The 12,484-nt window shown below is 39.1% G+C and overlaps 1 protein-coding gene across 1 annotated transcript in view; it reads right to left on the minus strand.

Moving 5' to 3' along the window:
• UST (uronyl 2-sulfotransferase) overlaps positions 1–12,484 on the minus strand; it is a 155,594-nt gene that overhangs the window by 66,873 nt on the left and 76,237 nt on the right. The window contains exon 4 of the mRNA XM_015623067.3: positions 8,554–8,633. Coding sequence (XP_015478553.1) covers positions 8,554–8,633 — 80 coding nt within the window. The remainder of the gene's footprint in view (positions 1–8,553; positions 8,634–12,484) is intronic.

Here is a 12,484-nt window from a genome sequence, read left to right on the forward strand (position 1 = left end):
AGTAACTAGATTTCAAACAACAATCTCTATTCTGAGAATATCGTGTTATGAGCTGAACAAAAGATAAAAAGTCCATTATGCAAACAACACAGGAAAACTATGGGAATAAATTCTAAATTAAATGATCTTAAAATCTGTGGAAAAGCTCACTGTAAAGCAATGTTTTTTTAAAAAAATAAACCCCCAAAAAAACCTGCTTAGATCACATAAAGGTCAAACTGCACATTAGATTTGTGCTTAGCCTTCCATCAAGTCACAGTTAAAAAGCATCATTACACACTCACATAATTAAAAAAATGCAGTATAAGAAAGGAAAAAAAATATGTAGGAGGGATTACAGCACCATGTGGCCATTCATGAAATGTGTACTTTACAAGGCAGACCTCACATGATGGTAGAAAGTGTTTCATGATGTGTCAGCAAAAAGTACAGATTATAATGAACACACATAAAGACACAGTGTTAAAGCCATGCATGAGTTTAGCTGACATTTCCCTACTTTTAACAGCTTACCCAGAGGGTAATTTTTTTTGCTACCATATTTTTAATGGCATTTCCCTAAGTGTGTATTTTTTTTTTTAAAGGAGAAAAAAAATCCCACAACATAAAATCACTTTAGTAGATAATCTTAGCCTGCATTCATTGTTTCAAGATGTTGATTCAAGGAGGCATTCAAAGAGCTCAATCCCTCCCACAGCTGAGCTGTATAGTCAGTGCAACTACTGCTCTTTGTACAAAGTATACCTGAGCTTGCATTCAAAGGGTCATGGACATTCAGCATCTGGTTGTGCCAGCTCCACACATTTGCTCAACACACTCATTTCAAATGCTAGTGGTTTCAAATGCTAATGTGGTTAACACATAATAGGCATGTTCTATAAAACATGAACACGCTGTGTGGTATTACTTGTTCCAAAGAAAAGAAGAAACAATAACCCTCAAATTACTAAAAAATCTGGGTGTTGTGACAAGAATCACATCACTCTAATACAATGAAAATAGCATCACAGAGTCACTCTGGTTTAACTGACCTCCAGCATGTCAGTCTGTAAGAAAAAGTGAAATTCTATTTCCAAATCAACAGACCAAAGATATACATACATAGAGTCATTGCAAAGCAAGATGTTTATTTGCAAAAAAAAAAAAAATAAAAAATTGTAAATGTATCATCCAACCCTTCCAAATCAACAAGCTAACATGCAAGGCTTCCAAACACAAGCTGCCAGCACAGACTGTGTTTCAGCTTTCAAACACGAAGCTTATTCACATGACAAAGTTAATTCATCAAGATTTACCTCCTTTTTGTTTGTTAGCTATAGACACATTTTGCAAGAACAGGGGAATGGTGTAACATCAAAGTGCTGTGTTTAAATGTAATTTTTAGAGCTGCTTCTGCCTGAGAAAAACACATAACCAAATGACTAACAAAAAAGTTCAGCAACATTCAGAAATCAAGTTTTGTTTTGGGCTTATCCAGATCAAATTTCTCTGTCCATCCCTGCCTTCATGTAGCATGTGATTTATTGCTACTCGTGGGTCAGAATTCAGGTCAGAATTCAGTTGAAGGAAAATCGTCAACCTGACCAGCACTGCTTCATGTGACACTGTCAGCTCAATTTATTAATTTTTATTAGTTAGTGTTGGCCATTGTATCTGAGCAAAAAAAGTAATAAAAAAAAAAATAAAATTCAGCAATGCTGATACAGACTGTCTACCAAAAAAGGCTTGTTTCAAGAAAAACAAGAACTTTACACATGAACTCTGCTAATGAAAAACAGAAAACTAGAAATATTTCTTATGTTGATTCTAGGGACTAAATGCAAGCTTCTTCCCAAGCAGAAGACCCAACAGATCTTTCCTCCCCCAAAGCTTTTCTCCCCACACCTCTCACATTGAGCAAGGACACAACAGAGCTGGGGCTGGCATCCAAGCAGGGCACAGGGAGGTGACTGCTGGCTGTGGCTCAAGGAGGTAATTCCACCAACTCTGTTTTGCATGGCTTTCCCTTCAGCAGATGTACCTGCAGTGTGGCTGCCTCAGAGTCCTCTAGTGACCTTCTCAATGTGGCTTCCAAGTGGCTAACATATTCAGAAATTATTTAGGAATTCAGGAGGGAGAGGATGGAAAGACAGGCAGAACACCTAGAACTCCTGCATGGCTCTTATTTCTTTAAAAACTGACTCCAAAGGTGAAATGTTGTCCCCTCCCCTAAAGCACATGCACACATATGCTAAATACACACCTAAGATCTTAAAAACTGCAGCTGAAAGGAAAAAGAGGGCAACAGCCTGACAGCACAGAAAGGAGGACTCCTGACACAGTAGTGATGGGTGATAATTCATCCTGGCTCACAACAAATAAGATATACTGAACTGAATTATAAGGGTTAATTAAACTGTAAAATTAAATAAATTAAATCAAATCAGTGCTTTATCTTTGCATCTTCTTAGCATATCATAGGAAATTTTCAAGGAGCTAATTCCTCTGTGGCCTATAACTGCAAAAAGTAAAGAATTCATGGCACCACTGAGACATGTTTCACTTTCTGGGTGGTTGGTTTAATGCTTCTCCCTCCTCTGACTTCATCCTGCCCTGATCAGCCAGCCTTCAAACAAGCAAAACTCACCAGTCACTGACAGAGGCATGTCATTAGGTTTTTACACACTCACCTGCAACATTCACTCACCCCAAGACAGGAAGGAATGCCCAAGCTCCCTGCTCTGCCAGAACTGGGGTCCATAAGCGCATGGCCAGAGGATAACAGTTTGATGTTGGAGAGAGACATGCTGCCTTCCCATGACCAAAACAGAAGTTGTGCAATTCTCCACATCCCTGACTCATGCTTACCCAAAACTATGGCCTTGCTACTCGTCTGTGAATTTCTGCAAATGTTCTTCCCACTTCTCTGAAATCTGAGACACTTGGAGCACCAAGTTTCTTGAGTCACTGCCCAGTGACTGTTACAGTTAATTCAGCAGATTACTGAGAAATCAAGGGGGGCTTCTCCCCAAACTTGAAGCTTCTTCCTCATTCATTTTTTTCTCAGACTTAATAGATGACCACAGGCATGTATGATAAAGCACAGTGAACAAATTGCAGCTGTTCTGAAATAGCCTTTTATCTCTCTGCAGGTTATTCCACTTCCTCACAGCTTCTGCACTCCAACACTGTAGCAGGCTGTACTGCAATGATCTACCAGCAACACCTGGAATCTCAGTGAATATACCAACATAAAAATCTTTACTGGCTTAGACACATTATTTAATATTTGTTCTTGATTAACACTTTGGGTGTTTTTTCCCAGCAACATTAGTATATAAACTTCAAATCAGAAAAAGACAGTAAAAACCCCAAACCCACAAAAAAAAAGCACCACCTTCTACAAAAGACACAGTCTTGAAATGGACTGGATGGAGTAGCCATGCTTCAGAAGCATGGGGTCATCTCCTAAAGCTAGCCATAACTGCACTGGATAGACTGGGAACAGAAGCTGCAAAACACTTTGAATAAAAGCCTTCTCTGTGACAAGGGCTATGTAGAAATTCACTAACATGAAAGAAGAACAAGAAAGTTTTCCATCTTCTGTTTGAAGCTGGAATTAATTAGAATTATGTCTAAAAATTCACATAAGATTTGCTTTCATGTCTCCTTTTAAGATTTATCTTTTTGTCTGCCCCGTTGCACTACTTCAGATTGAGAAAAGAAAGTACTGAATCAAAAGATGAAGTTGCAGAAGAGTAAAGGGGGATTCATTTACTCGGCTGAACCAACAGGCACTCTTAAAAAACTGTCCAAGAATGAGGGGAAAATGGCCTTGGCAAGCATTCAGGACAGGATGAGATTTTCAAGGTTTTAGAACTTTGTTAAGTAAAATTAATGGTTCAGAAACATGCATGTACTCAAATTCATCACTGGCTTAGCTCACTTCCACTGGAGATTTATTCTGGAAAGAAGATACAGCCTTTTTTGGTTTTCACTTGGAAACAATCATAAGTAAATGCTGTGATGCTTTTCTGAATAATCAGAAAGTCTTAAATGCTGTCGGGTTTATAAAAAAACAAAACAAACAAGCTTATTGTTTTACTACTGTCTGGGAAGCAGAGAAGCATCAACAAGGATGAGGAAAAGGCTGAGGTATAATGCTTTCTTTGCCTCAGGCTTTAATAAAAAGACTAATAAAAAGACTTGGGGCACCCTACCCCAAGCTGGAAGACAGAGACAGGGAGCAGAAAGAAGTCCCTTTAATTCAAGGGGAAATGGTCAGTGAGCAGCTACACCAGTCAGCTACACACAGGTTTATTGGTCCAATGGATGGGATCCACCCAAGGGTACAGAAGGAGATGGAAGAAGTGTTCACTGAGCAACTTTCCATCCCTTACCAACAGTATTGGATAAGCAGGGAGGTCTGTTATTGCAAGTTAGCAAACGTGAGGCCCATCTACAAGAAGGGCTGTAAGGAGACTCCAGGGAAGCACAGGCCCGTCAGCCTGCTTGACATCAGGGCCAGGGAAGGTTGTAGAACAGATGATCCTGAGTCCCACCACGTGGCACGTGCACAACAACCATGGGACCAGGCCCAGACACCTTGGGTTTGTGTAAGGCAGGTCCTGCTTAGCCAGCCTGACCTATTCCTACAACAAGATGACCTGCTCAGTGGATGAGGGCAAGGCTGTGGATGTTGTCTGTCTGGACTTCAGCAAAGCCTGTGACAGTCTCCTACAGCATTCTCCCAGACAAACTGGCTGCTCATGGCTTGGATGGCTGCACTGTTTGCTGGGTGAAAAGCTGGGCAGCTGAGCCCAGGAATGGCGGTGAGTGGAGTTAACTCCCGCTGGCAGCCAGTCAGTCACATGTGGTGTTACCCAGGACTCAGGATGGGGCCTGTTCTGTTTAATAGCTTTAACAATGATCTGGATGAGGGGACCAAGTGCACCAAGCTGGGCAGGAGAGTTGATCTACTGGAGGGTAGAAAGGCTCTGCAGAGGGGTCTGGGCAGGCTGAATTGATGGACAATTGAAAAAGGCTCAACAAGATCTGGTGCTGGGTCCTGCACTTGTGTCACAACAACCCCAAGCAGCACTATAAGCTGGGGGCAGAGTAGAAAAAGCAGAGTGGAAAGCTGCTTGGTAGAAAAGGACCTGGGGGTGCTGGCCAGCAACCACCAAACATCAGCCAGCTGTGCCCAGGTGTCCAAGGCCAGTGGCATCCTGTCCTGGATCAGCAATAGTGTGGCCAGCCAGACAAGGGCTGTGATCTTCCCTGCTATCCAGCACAGGTGAGGTCACACCTCAGTTCAGTTTTGGGCCTCTCACTACAAGAAGGACACTGAAATGCTGGAGTGTGTCCAGAGAAAGGCAGCAAAGCTGGTGAAGGGTCTAGACAATAAGTCATATGAGAAGTGGCTGAAGGAGCTGGGGCTGTTTAACCTGGAGAAAATGAAGTTCACGGAAAACCTTACTGCTCTCTACAAGTAAGAAAGGAGGTTCATACCCAGGTGGGGGCTGGTCTCTTCTGCCAAGTAAGAAGTGACCAGACAAGAGGAAACAGCCTCCAGCTGCACCAGGGAGGTTTAGACTGGACGTTCAGAAAAATGTTTTTCATGGAAAAGGCTGTCAGGCATTGGGACAGGCTTGCTGGGGAGTGATTGAGTCCACATCCCTGGAGGCGTTTAAAAAGACATGTAGATGAGGCACTCAGGGATGTGGTTTAGTGGCAGATTTGGCAGTGCTGTGTTGACAATTTGACTTGATGATCTTAAGGATCTTTTCTACCCTAAATGATTCTACATCTCTATTTCAAGCCAAAGCAAATCAGATTCACATTTTTCATGACTCTGGTTACATTTTCTCTGCTTCTCTGGTGCTTGGTGACATGCTCTAAAGAGCTAACACAATCCCCACACTAAAGCAGAGAGATGCAAGGCAAGCAGAAGAGACTTCTTTTGTTCCAAATGTGACCTACCAGAAGAGTAGCAAAGTAGCTAACTTTGCTACTAACTCCTACCTGTCTGCCAGCTCAAAATATGCAGGAGGAAGGAGAACAAATTGTTTTTTATCCCTTCATGTGAACAAAAGCTTGGTTTCAAAGGTATAAAATGCCAGAAAAGAGGAGTGAGTCACTGGACTGATGACCAAAATGGCTGCTCCTGCAAAAATTCACAGATTCCATTAATGGCTCTGCTGCAATGGCATGTAGAAAGCCTCATGCCTTTTCCTGGGAGGGAGCAGGAAGTTTCACCAAAATAGGATTCTTTAATCTTCAAGCTGATCTTTGAGCCTTTCATGAACCTAGAGCTGACCTAAACCTGTGGTCAGGAATCAACTGTTGTCTCCTACCCATCCCTGTGCATCTGTCCTGCTCCCCACTGTGCTGAATGCTCATGCCAAGCTATTGTCTGGAGGTCTTCAGCTGTCAGCCAGAAAGCACCACATCAATATTCTGAGCCCCAGTCTTTTAGTCTGAGGAGTTTTGCATAACTTTTATGTTGAGCTGGCAGAAAAGCTGGGGCAAACTGGAAGAACAGTATTCCATAGACAATCTGAGTCCAGCTAACCACTACAGATAGGAAGGATTCTATAAATTAATAGTAAGAAATCAAGCAAAACTAGAACACTTTCTTAATATTTTAACATTTATGATGTGTATTTAAAACACATCCCAAAATATTTATAAATTGAATACTTGTCAATCCATTTCCTAATGAAATCAGTTAAAAAAAAATCACCTTAGAATTAAATGACTAGGAAAATATAAAACATGCTACTTCACTGCATAACACTGCTTCAAGTATAACACTGCTAATAAATTTTGAAACTAGGGACTAAAACTTTCAGAAATGTTTAATTTATCAGAAAACAAAGAAATGCTGAACACCAGCAAGCAATGTTGCTGCAATTCAATGCTGTCTGATTTAGAAGACTCATCAGACTTTTCACTACTTTACACCTACTAGTTAAACCAAGGATACTCTCAATAAAACAAAAGATATGTTTTCAGATTCGCAAGGAAAAAACAAAAGAGAAACTACAAATAATTTTATACATCTTACATAACTGTTGGGTATTGTTTACAGATTTGTATTGTAAGAAAAATTAAATACAATGTAGATACATCATGTATACACTGCAGAAGAAACATGGTACCTTTGTGGCAAGGATGTACCACTTCATAGGTACAGAAATTTCTGTACATTTCTGTACATCATTTCATAGGTACAGAAAATGGGATCCATAGGCAGGAGTAAGAGGTTAAGATTGCTGATCTTTTTCTCTCATACCTAAGCTGAGTATCATCTCTGAAAAATCAGTCTATTCAGGAAACACTCCTTTGACCCTGATGTGTGGCTATTCTTGATCTTGCTGTTTGGAAGAAGAAAGAGATAATTTACCAAAAGTGTGAAGTCCTAATGATTTTTATTTTTTAAAGATAATACATTAGAAATGGAACTCTCAAGGAATCAGAAAAGAGAACACAGAAGATCAAAATTTTGTTACACTCTTCTTGTTTCCATGTAAACAAATTGTGCTCATAGTTTAATTTTATATCAAGTGAATTTCCAATTGCTCAAAATATTTTATTTTCTAAGAAAATAAAACTAAACACACCCCTCCCCCAATTTATTAATTTCCTACTATCATGTCTATAGAAGCCTGAAACCATGCACTCACACTACCATACAAACAAAATGCTGTGTATTTAGACAAGCTCTTGCAAAGATCTGCAGTACATTCATAATCCTACAGAATTTTTTAAAATCTAAATGCAAGAATCCAATCTGATGGCACAGATAGCATGGTTCCTGAATATCATTTCTAGATTAAATTCACAGCCTGGGCAATAACCATCTACAGTCAGCTTTAACCTCTGTATCCTGGCTAAATGTTAACTGGCATCACTCATCAAGTCCTTCCAAAAATTCCTTAGAAGTTTCATCCAAATTCAATTTTCTTCACATTCTGTGCTATAAAAGTCTCTAGAGCCTTGCTGCATACTTTTAAATATCTGCCAGAAGAAACTGCACTCCCATGATACAGAGCATAATCTGTTTGCATGGTTTAAAAATACTTCCATAGCCTGTGGAATGGGGACTATTTTGTCAGAACAAAATTAAATTGGTTATATTGGTAAAGAGTTATTCCAGGCACAAAATTAATGAACTCAGTGAAGTTTTCAATCTCCTTTTAGTGTCTGGCTATACTCAGATGAAACGTTAACAGAAGTATTCTGCCACTTTTGAAACACAAGTGCACAATTTAAAGACCTAAGTTATCATCTCTTGCATGTTGACTGGAAACATTGTAAATCACAATCATCTTAAGAGGCAAAGGCACATAATAGCATCTTGGCTTTTCACAAACATACTGTACATAATTATGCTACAGAAAAGTGAGTGTGGGGGGAAAAAACAACAACTTCAGAATGTGAATTCTAGTGCTAGAAGGAAGGGGGAAAAAAGTGCATGGTATTGTTTATGAATAAAAGAGGGAAAGTGTTTTATGTACTACAATTAATAAAATTCAGAGAAAAATATTTTTGACAAAAAAAATGCCTTACCTTGAAAAGTTGAGGAAATGGACATGTCTAGTGAATAAATAGGGCTGCTCAGCAGTGCTTATGTTTTTAATCAATTCCATCTAAAAAGAATTAACAAATCAAATTTTCCACGTTACATCAATGCACAATTTGAGACAAACATAAAACTTGCAAACAACATATGATGATATAATTTTCAAGTTTGAATTACTCAGGACCTCCTTCCCCACTATCCCTCCCGAATACTGTCATCAAGATAGCATGATTAATATTTTATGTCTAAGCAAGAAAGGTTGAGCTGCAGACACCATTCTGCTACCATGGAGCTTATGTACTTCCAAAATACTTCCAGAAGTGGGTATCAGTTTAAAGAAAGGCATAAACTAAAGGAAATATCTAAACTATTTCTAAATCTGCAAGAGCTTTCCAAATGGCAGCTGCCCTCTGAAGACACTAGCTCTATTCACCCCAATGCCAAAAATGTAAAATGTCTGCAACTGTAGCAGAAAGCGGGAGCTGAGCCAATGGCCATTTTCGTGTAACAATAAATGCTGCCAGCACAGCCAAGACACAAACTGATTTGCTTGTTTAAATATAGAAATTGGGACTTACAATTGCTTTTCCTATTACAACAAATTAGGAGTATAAATTAAATGAACACTTTTAGAAAGATGCTGCTAAATTGCAGTTCAGGCCCATTCATAAAATATTAATTTTTTAAAAAAATAAAAAAAAAAATTCGAATTTTCAGACTATTAAAATAGAATTATGTAAACAATACCATGGATATTATCATCTATTTTGTGTCAGCTAAGCTCTAGCTATGATTTATAGGAAACTGGAAGTGTCTAGTGAAGCATCATGCTAGAGAGTCAATATTTCAGTTAATTTTACTTCCTTCTTACTAATTTCCTAAGATTTATTTTTCAATTTTCTGTTCTGTGTTCAAACACAGGCTATGTTATGGACACTGAACATAAATGACTTGAAATGACAGGTTTATTGATTTTACAAACTGGGTAGTGGAAAGCAATTCATACACTGGGGAAAAAAAGAGGTAAGTCCTTGAACCATATGTTCTGATTTGAATCACATTAATTTATGCACTAAATTTTAACACCATTAAGGAGACATTAATTTAAAAATTTATTTTTTAAAACTTGAATGCTACAGTTAACATAAATAAAATAAGCAAAAACATGGAGTCCAGCCTGTTGTGTGGTCAAAATAAAGTGACTGGCATGTGTGGAATTACTAGCAGCAAAAAGAGCATGGTAAAACATTCTGCCTTTGCCACAGCAAATACCAAACCATAGAGACAGCAGTTGCCAAATTTTTTTCCCTTTCTAATGTCCAGTTTCAATAGACTGATATTTTGCCATGGTTTTTATAATGTGGCATCTTACTGCTTCTTATCCATCTTGCATCCTCTACTTTTTCCCAGTGCACATATCCTGCCTTCTTTCAGCTAACACAAGCTACAGCCATTTAACTGCTGGGAATGAATAAAGAAGTGCACACACTTAAAGACTTTCTTTACTTTCCCTTTGTCTTCAAAAATTCTATACACATACATGTATGATAACCACTGAAGCAAACAGTTCAGCTTGTTCCATCTTCTCAGGATGGACCTTTTCCTGTCCATCAGGAGTACAAGGAAGGAATTGAACACATCAAGGAATATTAGGTACAGAACCTAATATACATCATAGCATAACAGCATATTAGGTTTGAGAAAGTATAGCAAGGTATGTTACATTTGAAAAAGGCTGTAAACCCAAAGAAATGGAACATATGATCACCAAAAGAAAGACAATACAAAGGGAAAAGAGATACAAGAGAATATGGAAAAAAGATGTGCAGTTAAAAAAAAAATAAATTAAAAACAAAGGAAGGAAACAGCATCCCTTACTTATGTAGTCCTATTTGGAGTCTGGACTGCTTGATTCAAGCAGAAACAGGTCTTTGCACAGCTTCTTAAATACAATATAAATGCATTGGGCAAGAAATTCATAAACCTGAAGAGCAAAGCTTGTCCAGATCAGAATTAGAAGGCCTGGGAAGCTTTCCAATACTTAGCACAAATGAACTGAATATTGTTTTTTCATGTTCTGAAGAGACAAAGGCTTTCCTAGCAAACAAAGGTGTCAACAGTTCTTTAGAACTGGCAAGTCACTCTGCCAAAAAATTACATTCTTCATTCACCTTGCAGAATCAAACAATAGAAGACCCTGTATCAGATAGAAGTCTGTGTATCAGATGTCTCAAATTGGATTCTGTGGTAGTCAACACACTACATTTTTTTTTTTACTGAGATGAGTTACAGAAGAAGTGAAATTCTCAGAACTGCATTATATTTTGCATTTTACTTGTGTTGCTCTATCTGCATGAAGTAAGGAAGGAAGATGGCAGAGGGAAGTTACTGATCTGGTATAAAAACTCTGTTCATGGCTCCATGGTCATCACTGTAATTCCTTCTTGGAATAAATGAAAAAAAAATCTTACTAGAGTATAAATATGGAGATATAAAGATACTATCCCATACAAAGTAACCCCACTAAATCTAAAAGCACAGGCAGCTCCAGTAGAATACTGCTAGATAAATTTAGCTGGGTGTATATGTGACTGTTACAAAGCACCACACGTGCTTCCCTTGGCTCACAGCTGTCCCCAGGGCTGTCCTCAATTTGCTATCAGGAGGCAGATTCACATCACAGCACTGCCATGTTTCTCACTCCATTTCACCTGGTATCAGAGTCCCATAAACCTGCTGATGGATAAGCACAAGCACCTCAGCTTCAGCAGCAAAGGGAGGCTGGAAAGATGCAAACAGGGCAGGACAGCATCTGGCTCCTGGCTTTTTTTTTCATCTCTTGCTACCAAACTCAATCTGTTGAGCTAAGACAACAGCTTGCTTCAAAGCAGAAACAGAATTTTGTTCTGAGTTAGAGTACCTTCATATTTAGACACTTAATGATCAGCAACTGGACTTGTAAGCAGATGTGGACGAAGCTACAATGTGCACAAGAACAAACAAGCAAAATCCATTCTTCTAAAAACCGTGCCAAAAGGGTAAGTAAGGCTCAACTGAAATGACACACAGATGTCAGGAGGGAAAAATAAGTAACTGTAATGGCTCATGGCCACATGCAAATTGTGGCCATATTTCCCATGGGCCTCTCCCTCTCACATCATGCTGTCCTGAACTGATTTCAGTCTAACAACTCAAATGCATTGCTCAGAAAGACAGTGATCCCTCCTTCCTTCTGTGTTAAAGATTATGTTAAAGAAAAAAAAGCACAACAGAAAGAAAAATCTTCCAGTGTCTCCCTGAAGAGTAAGTTGGGTTGGTTGGTTTTGTTTGTTAAGATTTTGTTTGTTTGTATGTTTGTTTCTATAAGATGAAACAAGAAAGAAAATAAGATGTAGAGAACCCACGGAGAGCAGAGGATGAGGGCTGAAGAAAACAAGTACTTTTGGATGGAATGAGTGATGAAGGAGAATGACATACAAGTACAGATGGTTGTTTCATCCTCAGTTTGAAAGAAGTAAAAAGGTGCAAGCAACAGAAGATAAACAATCCTGGCAAACTCTGCTAGGGAAGAGATGAGTCAGAACACATCCATGGTTGGAGGGAGAAGCTGTAGAAGTATTTTGAGAAATACGAAAGAAGCATGTACCTGCTAGGATTAGGGCCCATAAAGAGCTGTTTCTCTCTTACCTGCTAGGATTAGGGCCCATAAAGAGCTGTTTCTGTCTCTCACTACTGCCCAGAGCTCTTCTGCAGGAATTAGGCAGCTTTAGTGAAGCATTGCTGAAAAACACACTGATTTGCTCTTGAAATTAACTTGCAGTGGGCTGGTGGTGCACTGCAAATAACACTCCAGCAGATGGCACCGTGAAATGACTCCAAGAGGGCTGGATGGGGCACTCCCTGAGAGGGGAGAAACGT

Source organism: Parus major, chromosome 3 (assembly GCF_001522545.3).
Source record: "Parus major isolate Abel chromosome 3, Parus_major1.1, whole genome shotgun sequence".
Classification (NCBI taxonomy): Eukaryota; Metazoa; Chordata; class Aves; order Passeriformes; family Paridae; genus Parus; species Parus major.